Source organism: Balaenoptera ricei, chromosome 8, assembly GCF_028023285.1.
Source record: "Balaenoptera ricei isolate mBalRic1 chromosome 8, mBalRic1.hap2, whole genome shotgun sequence".
Lineage (NCBI taxonomy): Eukaryota > Metazoa > Chordata > Mammalia > Artiodactyla > Balaenopteridae > Balaenoptera > Balaenoptera ricei.
Genome location: NC_082646.1, coordinates 74,033,736 through 74,047,436, shown reverse-complemented (window position 1 = coordinate 74,047,436; position 13,701 = coordinate 74,033,736). Strand labels below are relative to the sequence as shown.

General features: G+C 45.8%; 1 protein-coding gene across 12 annotated transcripts in view; it reads left to right on the top strand.

The window, feature by feature from the left end:
• The window catches only part of PLEKHA7 (pleckstrin homology domain containing A7), a 208,344-nt gene that overhangs the window by 155,005 nt on the left and 39,638 nt on the right, over positions 1–13,701 (top strand). For all 12 annotated transcript variants that reach the window (XR_009504660.1, XR_009504661.1, XM_059931196.1 and 9 more), the window contains one exon: positions 4,876–5,346. Coding sequence is in view for 10 of the 12 variants with exons in the window: in XM_059931196.1 (XP_059787179.1) it covers positions 4,876–5,346 (471 nt within the window). In the remaining 2 variants the exon portion in view is untranslated. The remainder of the gene's footprint in view (positions 1–4,875; positions 5,347–13,701) is intronic.

The window sequence follows — 13,701 nt, the reverse complement described above, 5'->3', positions numbered from 1 at the left end:
GTTAGGGATTGCGTTTGGTTGCCAGTAATAGAACAACCCAACTTAGGGTGGCATAATCAAATTGGGTTTTAGTTTTCTCACTAGCAGGGATCTAGAGTCGGTTAATTTGGGCTCATATAGTAGCTCCATGATGCTATCAGGGACCCAGGCTCTTTCTCACTTTCTACCCACATTTTGGCAGGTGGCTTTCATCCTCATTTTTGTCATCTTGCAATCCAGCATAGAGTCTAAATTCCAGGCAGGAAGAGGGGAAGGGTTAGCTAAGAGAGCTAAGCTTTCCTTCTTTTAAAGGCTTTCCTGGAAGACCCATCCAGCAATTTCTGTGCACATCTTATTGGCCAGATTTATGTTACACCGTCAGCTCCAAGGGAGGTTAGGAAATGTAAGTTTTTTGTTGGGTACATTGCCACTTTGAAAAAACTGGGGCAAGGAAGAAGGAGGGAATAGATATTGGAAGCCAATACATTTGCATTTGAGGACACGCTATGTGCCAGCCCCGGTGCTGTGCTCTTTCTGTGCATTGTCTCCTTTAACCCTCAAAATGACCCAAGGAGGCGGAGTTTGTCCCCATTTTGCAGATGAGGAACCTCAGACCAGAGAGGTCAGGGACTTGCCCAAGGTCACCCAGCTTCTATGGGCTGGAGCCAGCTCTTGCATCCAGGTCTGACTGGCTCTAACCCTATGCCCTCTGGGTTTGTCAAGCTTGAGAAGTGACACATGTGGCCAAAATGGTCACCAAATGTCAGGAATTCCCTGTGTTTTTGAATAGTCACTGATTCCAGGTGCTCACAATGATAGTAATGACCTGCACAAGAAAGGCTTGTGTCATCTTAGCTGAACATCTGTGCCCTGCATGGCCAACTTCTCTGAATGGCACCGTCACTGAAAGCCAAGGGATACTTCATTCTTTCCCACCACTGTGCTAAATTGAGCATTGCAGATCTCTTGTGACAGATCTCCTGATTTGAGAAGTCATGTGTTACATTGGTGGGAATGCAAGGAGACAGGGAGAAGACCAAAAAACACTTTTGCCTTAAATCCTGTAACTTACTAAGTTAAATGTTTGTCAGGTAAGGTGGGGGAGTCGGGAACATTCCCTTCACCTTTCTTACCTGCAGCCAGAGCCTGAACGTTTTGGACACAAAGGCGTCTTATCTGAGGTGAGTCCCAGCAGCTGTGGAAATAGAAGCTGTTCGTAACCCCGAGTATTAGGGCCTAGAAAAGCTGCCAGGTAGCAAGCAGACTACCATTCTTTTAGCCATCCTCTAAAGGTTTGTTTTGCAGTAAATGCTGGTGTCAATCTGAGAAAAGGGTTTATCTTTCTCAATCAACTTTATATTCAGGACGTGTTGGCATGTATTGGAGTGTGTACACTCATATGTACACGCACAGTAGGGACTAATATTTGTAGTTATAAGTTAATTCCAAGGTTAGAAAAGACTGGCAAACTCCATGATTTGGGGTCAGCTTATGAGAACGGTATTAAATGTGGTCACCATGATTAAATCAGGCTTTAGGGTTGTCTGGGTTTGACAGCAGAGGCTATTTTCTCTATTACTTTCTTATATCCCCTAGTGCCTGTACCAGTGGGGATGTATAGGTTCTCAATAAATACATGGAAGTTGATTGGTAAAGAAAGAAAAATCCCCGTTACAGTTGGTTCGGCTAAGACATTGTACCCACAACCCCCGGGTTCTGAAGTTGAAGAAATCCTCTTTTATTTTATTTTAAAATTTATTTTATTGAAGTATAGTTGGTTTACAATGTTGTGTTAATTTCTGCTGTACAGCAAAGTGACTCAGTTATATATACATTCATTTTCATATTCTTTTCCATTCTGGTTTATCACAGGATATTGAATATAGTTCCCTGTGCTATACAGGAGGACCTTGTTGTTTATCCATTCTATATATAATAGTTTGCATCTGCTAATTCCAGCCTCCCAATCCATCCCCACACCTCCCCACCCCCTGCAACCATAAGTCTGTTCTCTATGTCTGTGGGTCTGTTTCATAGATAAGTTGATTTGTGTCATATTTTAGATTCTACATATCAGTGATATTATATGGTATTTGTCTTTCTCTTTCTGAATTACTTCACTTAGTATGATAATCTCCAGGTCCATCCATGTTGCTGCAAATGGCATTATTTCATTCTTTTTAATGGCTGAGTAACATTTCATTGTATATATGTACCACATCTTCTTTATCCATTCATCTGTCGATTGAAGAAACCCTCTTTTCCCTTCAATTCTGATGTCATCCATTTAGGTGCATATTTGTTTTACTACATGGCTTTTACAACAAGGGGCTGTTTATCTTTGTGGTGGTGATAACAAGGAGGTACAGTTACTTTGGTCTCACAATCAGAGTAACCAGGTTATAAAGCTTCAGTATCTTGGCTGGGGTGTGACCCAGAGGGCAGCCAGAGCCTTAATCTTCTAGACAGCAGCCTAAGCGCACCACTAAGGGGTGGTTTCCTGAATTTGAGAAACAGTAGAGAAGATAAAGGCCAACTTAGATGACTTGAAGGCTGGGGTTACACTGATGTGGTGATGGGAGGATTAAAGGAAGAAAAGAAAGACAAAGGTTAAAACCTGTAATGTGTACATTGTGGAACAGAGTTGTCCCTTTAAAAACTTACAGTAAGAATTGCTTTTTCTTAAAGTGCAGGCCCCTGAATATTTCCCATATGTTCCTACTACTTGAGCTTATAGACTCACTGGACTTTAGGAATGGAAGGGTCCTTGGAGATCACCATCTAAATATGTCATTATAAAATGATGTAATAGGACTCCTTCTGCTATAAGTAATAGAGACCAAACTCAGACTAGCTTAAGGAGAAACAGAATATATTGATGCACAACCAAAAAGTCCAAAGATATATCTGGTTTAGGTATGGCTAAATCTAGGAGTTCAGGCCAAGTCTTTAAGATTCTATTTCTCTCCGTCTGCTTTTCTTGGTGTTGGTTTCACTCTCAAGTAGCTGCTTCCCATGTAGTTGTAGCAACTCAAGACCAGCTCCAACCACAGTCCTAGAGCTAACTCTGATTGGCCTGGATTGGCTGATGTGTCAGCCTCTGAGCCAGTCACTGAGACTTTGGAGCCTCAGCTCCACAGGGACTTGTAGAGTCAGCAGCACCTTTTAAACCACAAGGACTGAGCGTGGGGGAGGGTGATCCCCAAATGAAAATTGAAACACTGTTAGAAGAAGGGGTGGGAGATGGGGGGAAAGATGTCCCCTAGTGATGGATAGAAGGAGGTCCAAACAAGCTCCCCCCCACCTCAAAGCTTTGGGTTTCATGGAGAAGTCACGAGTACATGGACATGAGATGTGAGATTGCTTTTCTCAGTTTCCATGCCTAAGTGAAGGCCAACAGTTCGGCCTGCACACACTAAGAAGCAGACCTGTGTTAGGGTTTGTATTTTCACTTTACATTGACATTTTAACCAGCTCCCTGACTGGATTGATCTGCCCTGAATCAGTGCTGATTATTGGTAGCTGAGGTTCTGAGGTTGTTGCAGGGACACCTGAGGTCTGGCCACCGAGATGTAAATGCAACAGCATTTCCATTGTTCGTTCTCCTGTTGAAATGGAGAACCCTCAGGCTTGGCCATTTCAAGGAGTGATGGATGTCTAGACCAGGACCTTTTTACCAAGGAGCACAAGTCGCCCAGCTGCCCATTCAAGGTTCCCTGGTAATTTTTCTGGTCCTTCTGAGCTAGGCTGGAGTGGGTTCCCCTGCCTCCCCAGTCTAAACTCTGCTAAGCTTATGGAGCTGCTGCTGCTGTGTCTCTGGTGTCAGGTAATGAGGAGGCAGACATAACTAGGACCCAAGGAGGTGGGGAGAAAGGCAGCTTCCAGTGCGAGATGGGCCATGAAAGAAACCTGCCCTTCTCTATGCCCCAGAAGCTCTTTAGCCTTGGTTCACATCCTCCCCTGTCACCCCCACCCCATTCTCCTTTGCAGTTTCCAAGTCTGCATATGTGCAGATCATGGACATGCATTTGGAGAGGCAGTAGAGAGCAGTGGCTACAGCACATGGGCTCTGCAGTCTGCCTGGGATTAAGCCCTGGTGTCTCTCTTTCCCAGCAGTATGGTCTTGGGCAAATCATTTATCTTCTCTGTGCCTCAGTTTCCTTATCTCTGAAATCTGACTAATAATACTTCAGAGAATTGTTGTCAGGTCAGTGTTCGTGCGTTCCTGTTTGAGCAGTTCCCTGACAAGATAGATAAGTAGTCACATAAAGAGATTGCTGTGCCAATTCTCTACTCACCATCTTGGAAGAATGTTAATTATGCTGCTAATTGTACTTTGGGCTGTGCTGGATGCCAGTGGGAGAGACCCTGGGCTCAGGAGCCTTCTATCCAAGCTGACCTGTCCCAGACAGACAGGTGGACAAACAGCAAAAGGGAAAGGCATGAGAATATCACATGTACCATTTATTTGTTCATCGGTATTTATAGAGCTCCTATTCTGTACTGTTATTTCATGGAAGTTCTGGGCATACGATGAATGGCCAGCTGGGCCTCTGGCCTGAAGGAACTCATAGTCTACTTGGGCGCTAGATGAGTAAACATGCAGTTATGGTCCAGTGTGATTAGTGTGATAGTGGGGTCAGCTGAGATCCTGATCTAGACTGGGGGTGTGTGTGTGTATGGTGGCTTCCTGGAGGAGGTGACATTTAAGCCAGATCCCAGAGGAGTAGAAGTTAGGCCAGCAGAGTAAGGTGATAGGGTATGAAAGGAGCTCCAGGCAGAGGGAAGAGCCCATGCAAAGGCCTGGAGGTAATTGGAGTGTAAAGTGTACCCTTTGGGGAGTCTTGGCCGGGGGCTCCAGTCTGGATTGGGCTGAACGAGCTGCTGTCATTGCAGGGACATGGAGAAGGTGGAGCGGCAGGCGGTCCCCCAGGCCAACCACACAGAGTCCTGTCGTGAATGTGGCCGCATGGGACCCGGACATGCAAGGGATTGTTCTCATCGCAACCACGAGGATTCCTTTGGATTCGAGAGGCGGGAGCAGGAGGAAGACCGGTACCGGTCCCAGAGGGACCCACTGGAGGGCAAGCGGGACAGGAGCAAGGCCAGGTCCCCCTACTCGCCAGCCGAAGAGGATGCCTTGTTCGTGGATTTACCCAGTGGCCCGAGAGGCCAGCAGGCTCAGCCCCAAAGGGCAGAGAGGAACGGTGTGCTGCCTGTCACATCTGGCCCAGGAGAGCAGAACGGGACTGGCGGGTACCAGCGGGCCTTTCCTTCCAGGACCAACCCTGAGAAGCACAGCCAGAGGAAGAGCAGCCTGGCGCACGTGGAGCAGTGGGCAAAGGCCCAGAAGGCGGACGGCAGGAGGTCAGTAATGGACTCAGGATCGCTGCCGCTAATGAGCATAAAAATGTCATAAGAGTAGCTATCACTTACCCAGCACATGCTGGTACATGCCGGCCTTAAACTCTCTACCTCCATTATCTCCATAAATCCCTGCAACAGCCTTGCAAGGAGGGGTGATAGCCTCAATTTATAAACAAAGAAATTGGGGCTTGGAGAAGTGAGGGAACCTGCCCAGGGCACACAGATAAGTGGCAAAGGCAGAGTTTAGACTCAGTCCGTGAGCCTCCCAAGTGCACAAGAGATTATATCGGGGGTAAGGGTTTCCCATTCCCCAGGGAGCGTGCCCGAGACTGGCGGCATGTAGACAGTAACTGATCTTCTCCTGTTACTTAGCTACTTCTCTGCATCCGGGAAATATTTGTAGCAGCTAGAGTAAATACAGATCCATTTTTAATTCCAGGCACATAGAGAAGTGCTCAGGCACTGTTGACATTAAGCTTTATTATACCCATTCCTTCAAGAAATGGTTTTAATTATTTAGAGGGAATGCATCTCTTGCTACTTGCAAAGCACTATCTGTATTTTATTATAATTTTAGATTAACTAGGACACATTTATGAATGTGAAGAATTCAGGGTCACTCAGCTTCCACATTGTCCTTAGAAGCCACTGTGTGTTGTCTTCACTTTGAAGACAGCAAATCCCCCTCGCCATCCTCAGGCTTCTAAAACAAACCTCAGACTGGAGACGAGATAGCAAAGTCGTGGTGCATTCAGAAAGCCCTCCAAGGGCTGGAGGGGCCACAGTGGATGTGTCAGAGCCCAGGCCAAGTCTGCCACAGGCTTGATACACATGCTTTAAAGTGCCGCTCTCCATTCTCCCTGCTGTGAGGCCCACACTTTCCACTGTGGGGTCTGGAGGCGGTGGTGCTCCAAGGGGAATAGGCTAGGCCTCTTTTTAGGTGGGTGGGGCTCTTGTGAATATGTGGGTGTTGTATGCATGTGTGGGTTGTGTAACTTCTTTAATCTGGTCCAGGTGGGCTATTGTGAGGTTAGATGGTGGAGAACTCACTGGGAGTTAATGGAAACTCCCTGAGCAGTTGGTAGACATTGTTGTGGGTCAGACTAGGAGAAGGAAGGCCCTTTGTGTTGTAGCTAAGATACCTTCCCATTTCCTCCTGGGACAGACCAGGTGTCAGTTCTGTTTGATCAGATTTTGTGTTTTATTGAAAATAGCTACTGCCCAAGGACACAGAGGAGGGAAGCTGCTATTCTTGGTGCTGGGCTAGGTAGACCCCCTAGGAGGTAGTTCTAAGTGACCTTACTGCTGATGAGATTGGAAAGCTGGCAGGGGTTGTATCGTGCAGGTCCTCATAGTCCAAGGTAAGGAATTTGGATTTTATTTGAAAAAGCAATAGGGAGAGCCACTGGAAGAGTTTAAACAGGTAAATGATGTGATCTGATTCACAAAGAAGATAAGAGCCTAGGGAAGAGGCTGTTGCAGTAGTCCAGCATGGTGCCAGTGGAAATAGAAAGAAATAGATTTGAGGTACATTTTGGAGGTTGAAACAGAAAAGCTTGTCAACGAATTGGATGTGCAGGATGAGAGAAAGGGAAGAGGAACAAGGATGATCCCTTAAATTTTGACTTAACAACCAGGTGGTTGCTGAGATGGGGAAGGCTTAGGAACAAGTTTTGGGGGCAAATCGGGATTTCCATTTTGGGGACTTTTAAGTTTGAGAAACCTATTAACTATCCAGTGAGGGAGGTGTTAGGTTAGGCACTTGGATATGGATTGTGGTGTGGAGGTTTGACATTTGGTTGGACATGCTGATTGGGAGCAATCAGTGCATAAACGGTATCCCAACTTGGATGTTAGCAACAGAAGGGGGATCCAGTAGAGGAGACAGTGTGTCAGAGAGAAGCTACTCGTGATAAGTTAGCTGTTTCCTTTTATATGTATTGATAACAACTCTTAGGGACTGAAGTCAGTATGGGGCTGACTAGGGCAGGTAAAAGCAGGAGAAACCAGAAATAGAAGCAGATAGGAAGGGCATGGGTTTGGCCCTGATAAGCCTGTATTTCCTACTGAAGAGTCTGGATTTAATCTTGAAGGCCCATGAAAGCCATTGATGGACTTAAAACAGGAGCATGGCATGATAGTTTCTAATATTTAGGAGGGTGGTTTGAAGGGTGTTGGCAGGGAAGAGGCCTCAGGAGATTTTTCAGACTAGATATTCCTTACCTCATCTCAGTTCTCACATAGCAGGTCCATGAATATGGTGAAGAAATTTCCCAGGCTATTCTGATGTACCCCGCCCAAAATGAGAATGGCAGTTTTAATTACCCCTTGTTTAAAAAACTTTTTTTTATTAAAGTAATACCTGTATATAGTTTTAAGAATTTAAGTAGTATGACCCCATCCATCCCTATTCCGGATTCCACCACCTTTGAGGCAACCGCTTTCAATTCTTTTAGTAGTTTTATGTATTTATCTCTATATTTCCAAATAAGATACTTATACTGCTGTTTCTTGAGTTTTCAGTTTTAGTTAGCTCTCGACATTCTACTCTAGATGATAAAGATTTAAGTCTCTTATTCCCCCCCCTCTACCTTTCCTTTCCAAAGACACACTTACCCTTATCCCAGCTTCATAATATAGTTATAGCATAATTTTTGTTTAGATCACTAGTCAGTTTTTACATTATTATATAATGTGAAGTATAAATATTCACAGCTGGGCCATGTAGTATACAATAATTAAATTCCATTTGTGGTACAATTTTTTATTTTCTGGTATTGGTAATTTTCATGCTTATAGCTTGCTTAGTTTTCTCTGTACCCATTACTAATTCATCACCAAATTCATAGCTGGATGTGTAAATCTCTCTTTGCTCAGTACCCTCAAATAATCAGTAATCTACTTACAAGGTAAAAAATCCAAATAAGACCAATGGGTAAATACTGAAAAATAAGTGTCCTCCTATTTTATTTCAGAAACCTAGATCTACTCCCCAAAGACCAACCACTATATTAAAAACAAAACAAAACAAAAATCCATGTTCTTCATCTTGCTTTGTTCCACTTAATATATCAATAAATATATCAATAGATATTTTAATATATCTTGGCTATCTATATCAGCACATATAGACATATCATTAATTTGAAATGGTGCAGAGTATTGCATTGTATGCATCTACAGTGATCTTTATACCATTTCCCTATTGATGGATAATTAGGTTGGTTATAAACATTTGCTATTACAAACTATGCTGCTGTGAATATCCGTGCCCAATTGTCTTTGCAAACAAGTGCAGGTATACTTGAAGAACAAATTACTTGAAGTGGAATAACTAGGTCGGAGGATATATGTGATTTTAATTTTGATTGATATTACACAATTGACCTTCAACAATGCTGTTTGAGTTTATACCCCACCAAAAGTGTCCCTGTTTCCCCACCCCACATCATCTCTGAAAACTACTATTTTAGGTTAACTGCTTGCTCTGGTGACCATATAGAAGATGGTTAAATGGAGAAGAGTCTGGAAAGAACATGACCAAGTATGAGGTGGTCATATTTTGGATAGGAGGCGAGGAAGACCTAAACAAAAGCGGTAAAGATGGTGAGGATTGTGAGGAGGGGATGGATAGGATACACAGATGTTGAGATTGGGTAGGTATAGGGCTTGGGAAACTGATTCCTCCAGGGCTGGAAGGTGAGGAGGGCCATAGATGGAGTTGAGGTTAACATTCAAGTTTGACTTGGTTAATAGGTAGATGTGGCGCTGTGCACAAGATGTGAGCATGGGAGAAAGAAATGAGCTTGAAGAGGAATGTGGTACCTGTGGAGTGGCCAGGTGGAGATAAGCAGTAGGTTATAGGGAATGTGGGTTCAGCTTAGGGAGAGATTTGGAAGTCATCGCCCTAGAGGTGGTAACTGATGCCCTGGCAGTAGTCAAGATCACCGAGGGTTGAATGCTTAGAGCAGTGGTTCTTAATCGTGGCCGCACAATTTGGTCATTTGAGGCCCTGCTCAAGAGATTTTGCCTTATTTGGTCTGGGGCAAGGTGAGGGCATCAGTCTGTTTTAAAAGCTCCCCAGGTGATACCAGTATATGAGAGGGGTTTGACATTTACTGAGGCCTGGGTCCCATGCTGGACAATCTGATTCTGATGATCCGAATTTCAGCCTGGACATCAGGAGTTTTCGAAAACCCCCCTACCCCTGGTGATTCTAACATGTAATCAGGGTTGAGAATAACTAGCTTAGAACAATAGCAGAGGGCCAAAGGCAGAACCCTGAGGGTCTCCAGTCCAAGGGGGTGGGCAAAAGCAGAGTCTGCATAAAGAAGTCTAGCAGAAGATGGAGGAGGAAAACGAGAGTGTGGTGAGGGAAGGTTCATCTGGAAGGAGTCCAGTTGGCAGCATGAGACTGCTCCCTGGATGTGGTGCCTTCTGAGGAGGCTGGGCACCACGGAAGGAGAATCTGGAATGTCAGGGTCTCTCTGCTGGTCTCATGCTCAGTAGCAGAGGCCTTTGGTTCCACTGAACTTCTTGATGGGCTTAGATGAGTAGACCTTCTTAATAGAGCTAGAATTTTGAAGTTAAGTCAGGAGGCAGAGTAATGTGAGGGGAAGGACAAAGGGAACCAGAAGGAAGGCATGGCCATTGAGAAACCCTTTGTGGCAGGGGTGCAGAAAGGACTTTGCAAAGCCGTACCGCTGGTATAAGTTGTAAGTTATGTAAGTTATAAGTTGTGGTTGTGAAATGTCTCTACATAACTCTGGCAGCCCACAGACCTACGTTATTCTGCTACACATAATGGGGGCTGGGGGCACATGGGGGAGGTAAAGGATGAGAAGTCAACTGCAAGGAGATAAGAGGTGGTTGGGGAAGGCGTCCGACTGTCCCTAGGATGTGAGGAGGGAGTTCGAGCCCTTCTTATCTAAGGGGCAGGGAGACATTAGGTCTGTAAATGAAAACAGTTTGTTGGCCTTGGAGGTCATTGAGCACTCAGTAAGAGGTATCTCAGTCTAGTGATAGAAGTAGTTCTCAGGGGGCTGAAAAGTAAACGTGAGGGATTGAAGACGACCCTTTGAGAAGAAAGCCATCAGCCTCTGTGTAAGCAGGGTGCTCAATGTCTGATCATTCACTCGTATCTGGGAAGGACTGCATATTGCATATCAGAGTTATCTTTTTTTTTTTTTCCTTAAAGATGTGTTTGTAATCTCTTACAGTCAAGTAATAAGTAGTTCTGGCTGCTTAATAAAGGAACTTCCTCCTGTTGATAATACAGGAAAGGGATATCCCTGCTCTGTGTATGATTGAGACTGTGCTAATCTCGTTAGATGGAGCACGTTAGACATTGGAAGGAGGGTTATTTGAACTGTAATATGATCTCATATTCTCGGCTCTAGACCACACAGGGAATTATTTCTAATTGTTCTTTCAGTACTTGGAGATGTATATTATATTTCACTTTATTAAACTCCTTTAGAATGATGGTTTGCAAGGACAGACTGATACACCCTTAGAATCTTACCACATTCTATGAGGTTGTTTTGAAATTCTAGCCTTCTATTTTTTCCCTGGTGTTTAAAGTAATGCATACTTGTAAAATAAAATGGCAGGGGTGGGTGTAGAGTCAGGGATGTAAACATTACCACGAGGAGCAGAATAAAACATGGAAGTCCTGCACAACCGATGTGGAAGCTCAGGTGAGGACTGCCTGCTGCATAAGTAATTGGTTATAAAACTTGATTTCACGTTTCGATATGACCATTTTATAGGGGCTATATCAGAATATATAGGTGCCTTTTGGAAAGGGAGCCCCCCATGGCACAGAGCGGGATTTGAGGGCAGGAGACCTCGAGCCTTCTTTTAGATAAAGCTGGGGTTGGGGGCCAGCAAATGGATCTGCTCTTAGGACAGAGCGGCTCTGTGCGCTCCTGCCTGCTCCAGGGTGACCTTTACCTCATCTTACAACCCTACCTCCTGTGTCCCTCCCTCCACTATCCGTTAGTTACTGTGGTTTGGCCTCTGGCACCAGGACTCACCACTGGCACTGGGGTCTTTGGGGTCACCCCCAAATGGCCAGCTCTGGGAGGATGGCAGGCAGTGCATAAGCAGAGGGCACAAGCTAGAGGATAAGCTGAGGGCTTTGGGGCACTGCCCTAGCGGCGGTGGGCTCTGACCACCTGAACACCACAGGCAGGCATGGGGAGTGGGCTGCAGAGCCAGACTGAAGGGGTGTATGGAGCGAGCGTGGCTGGGACGTGCTTTGCATCGTTTGCACTTTGCTTCAGGCAGAGTGAGCAATGGTCAGTAAAGTCATGAACTCCCCGGGGGAAGCCCCCAGCCTGGTTTCTGCCATTGCCACCACTGCTGTTTGAGGGTTCAGGCACTGCGCCTTCCTCAGAGACACATTCCCCTCTGACTCTGGGAAATCCATAGCAAACCCTGCCACCTGGTGGCAAGGAGACAAGCTGGGCAAGCTGAAGAGATCTTAAAAGTACCTCCCGTAATTGCAAAGATAACGATAAAAAGGGAGAAGAAAGCCACCATTTTTTGAACGACAGCTACTTTTAATCCTCACAACAATCTATTAAATGGTTCTTAGTAGCCCCATTTTACAGTAAGGAGAGTGATACAATGAGTTTAAAAACAATTAGAACAGCACTTCTCAAACATCAACCACCTGGAGGGCTTGTTACACCACCGGTGGCTGGGCCCCACCGGCAGGGTTCCTGATTTCAGGTGGGGCCTGATAACCTGCATTTCTGACAAGCTCCCAGGTGGTGCTGATGCTGCTGGACTACACTTCGAGCTTAGAACAAGGTCTGGTGAGCGCTGCTGTATAAAGATTCGTTAGGTAAAGTTGATAGGTAAAGGCAGAGTCAGGATTGCAGCCCAGGCCTGGCTCCAGAACCTGTCCGTTTTACATCCTGCTGCCTCTCAGGTTAGACTCTTAGAGCTTAATAAAACTGTAGTTGGCCCTTGCTGAATTTTTCTTTCAGAAAATAAGATGGCTGGTCGGTAGTAGTTTTCACCATCCTATCCAGCTTTTGTGTGCCGGAGTATTTGTTGAAGGGCTGGTGACGTGTCAGCACTTTCTCAGACCGCGGACAACACCGCAGAATGTAAGACACAGTTGCCGCCCCGCAAGGATTTACAGCTTGGCCGGGGAAGAGACAGCTTACGAGTAGGAAAAGGTTACATCAATATAGGACCTTGGAAAAGTTACAGACTGTACAGTAACTAGGTCAGAGCAGGGCAGGAACCCTGAGGGCCGTGGCATTGCAGAAGGCCTCTGTGGAAGAGGCATGGGACAGTGTCCTGGAGAATGAGTGAGATTTGGTGATAGGGCAAGGTGAGCCCATACAGGTAGGGGAAGGAGGAAGAGTATTCTGAGAATAAGGAGAGAGAAGTGGGAAGGGAGCACCCACTAGTGAAGGTACCGCCTGTGTATCAGGCAAGGAGCCTGTGTTCTCTTCCTGTCTCATTTATTCTTCAGGACAGCCTTAGGAGGCAGGTAGTTCTGTCCTCATGTTATAGGTAAGGAAGATGAGGCTCAGAGCAGTCAGGTAAGCTGCCTAAGGTCACACAGCCAGTGGATTCAACCCTAGGTCAGACTTCCTCTGCTTTTTCTACTGCAGAAAGTTGTCCAAGTGTGTAGGAGGCCAGGCAAGATTAGGGTGAGGCCCTTACACTCAGGCTCCAGCAAGTGCAGGGGTGCACCTGAGAGGGGGGTGCCCCCTTGAGGGCCAACTTGCCCCAATTTGATCCTGGCCCGGGTAGGAGGAGCAGTGAGAAAAGAGCAGGAAGGGAAGGTGGGTTGAGGTCAGGTGCTAGAGAGCTATGAGTATCAGGAGAAGGGGTTTAGATTTTATTTCGTAAGCATTAGGGAGCCATTGATGGTTTTGGAGCACAGGAGTGATTAGATCCAAGCAGCTGATTCTGTACAGCATGGAAACTAGTTAGGAAGGTCTCAGAGTTGTCGGGGTGGAGGTAGTTAATCGGGATCTGGATTAAAGACCCTTTAATAGGGAAAGAAAGGAACTGATGCCAGCCACTTCCTTTAAGAACCTCCAGGACTTGGTGCTGGGGAACATCTTGGTGACCGGGAGAATCGTGAGGCATCTCCTAGAGATGTGCACACCTGATGGAAAAGCTGACTGATGGCAAGAGAGAGCGAGGCAGGTTTAATCATGCTGCACTTGAAGTGGGGCAGCCAAGTCAGCCTGGTAGGGGGGTTGACACTCCAAGGTTGATGGATAAAGTGGTTTAGGAATCCTCTGCAAAGGGAAGAAGCGACTGAAGTCCTGGGTGTCTGCGTTGATTGTTCTTTGGGGTTCGTACAGGGCTCCCTCACGT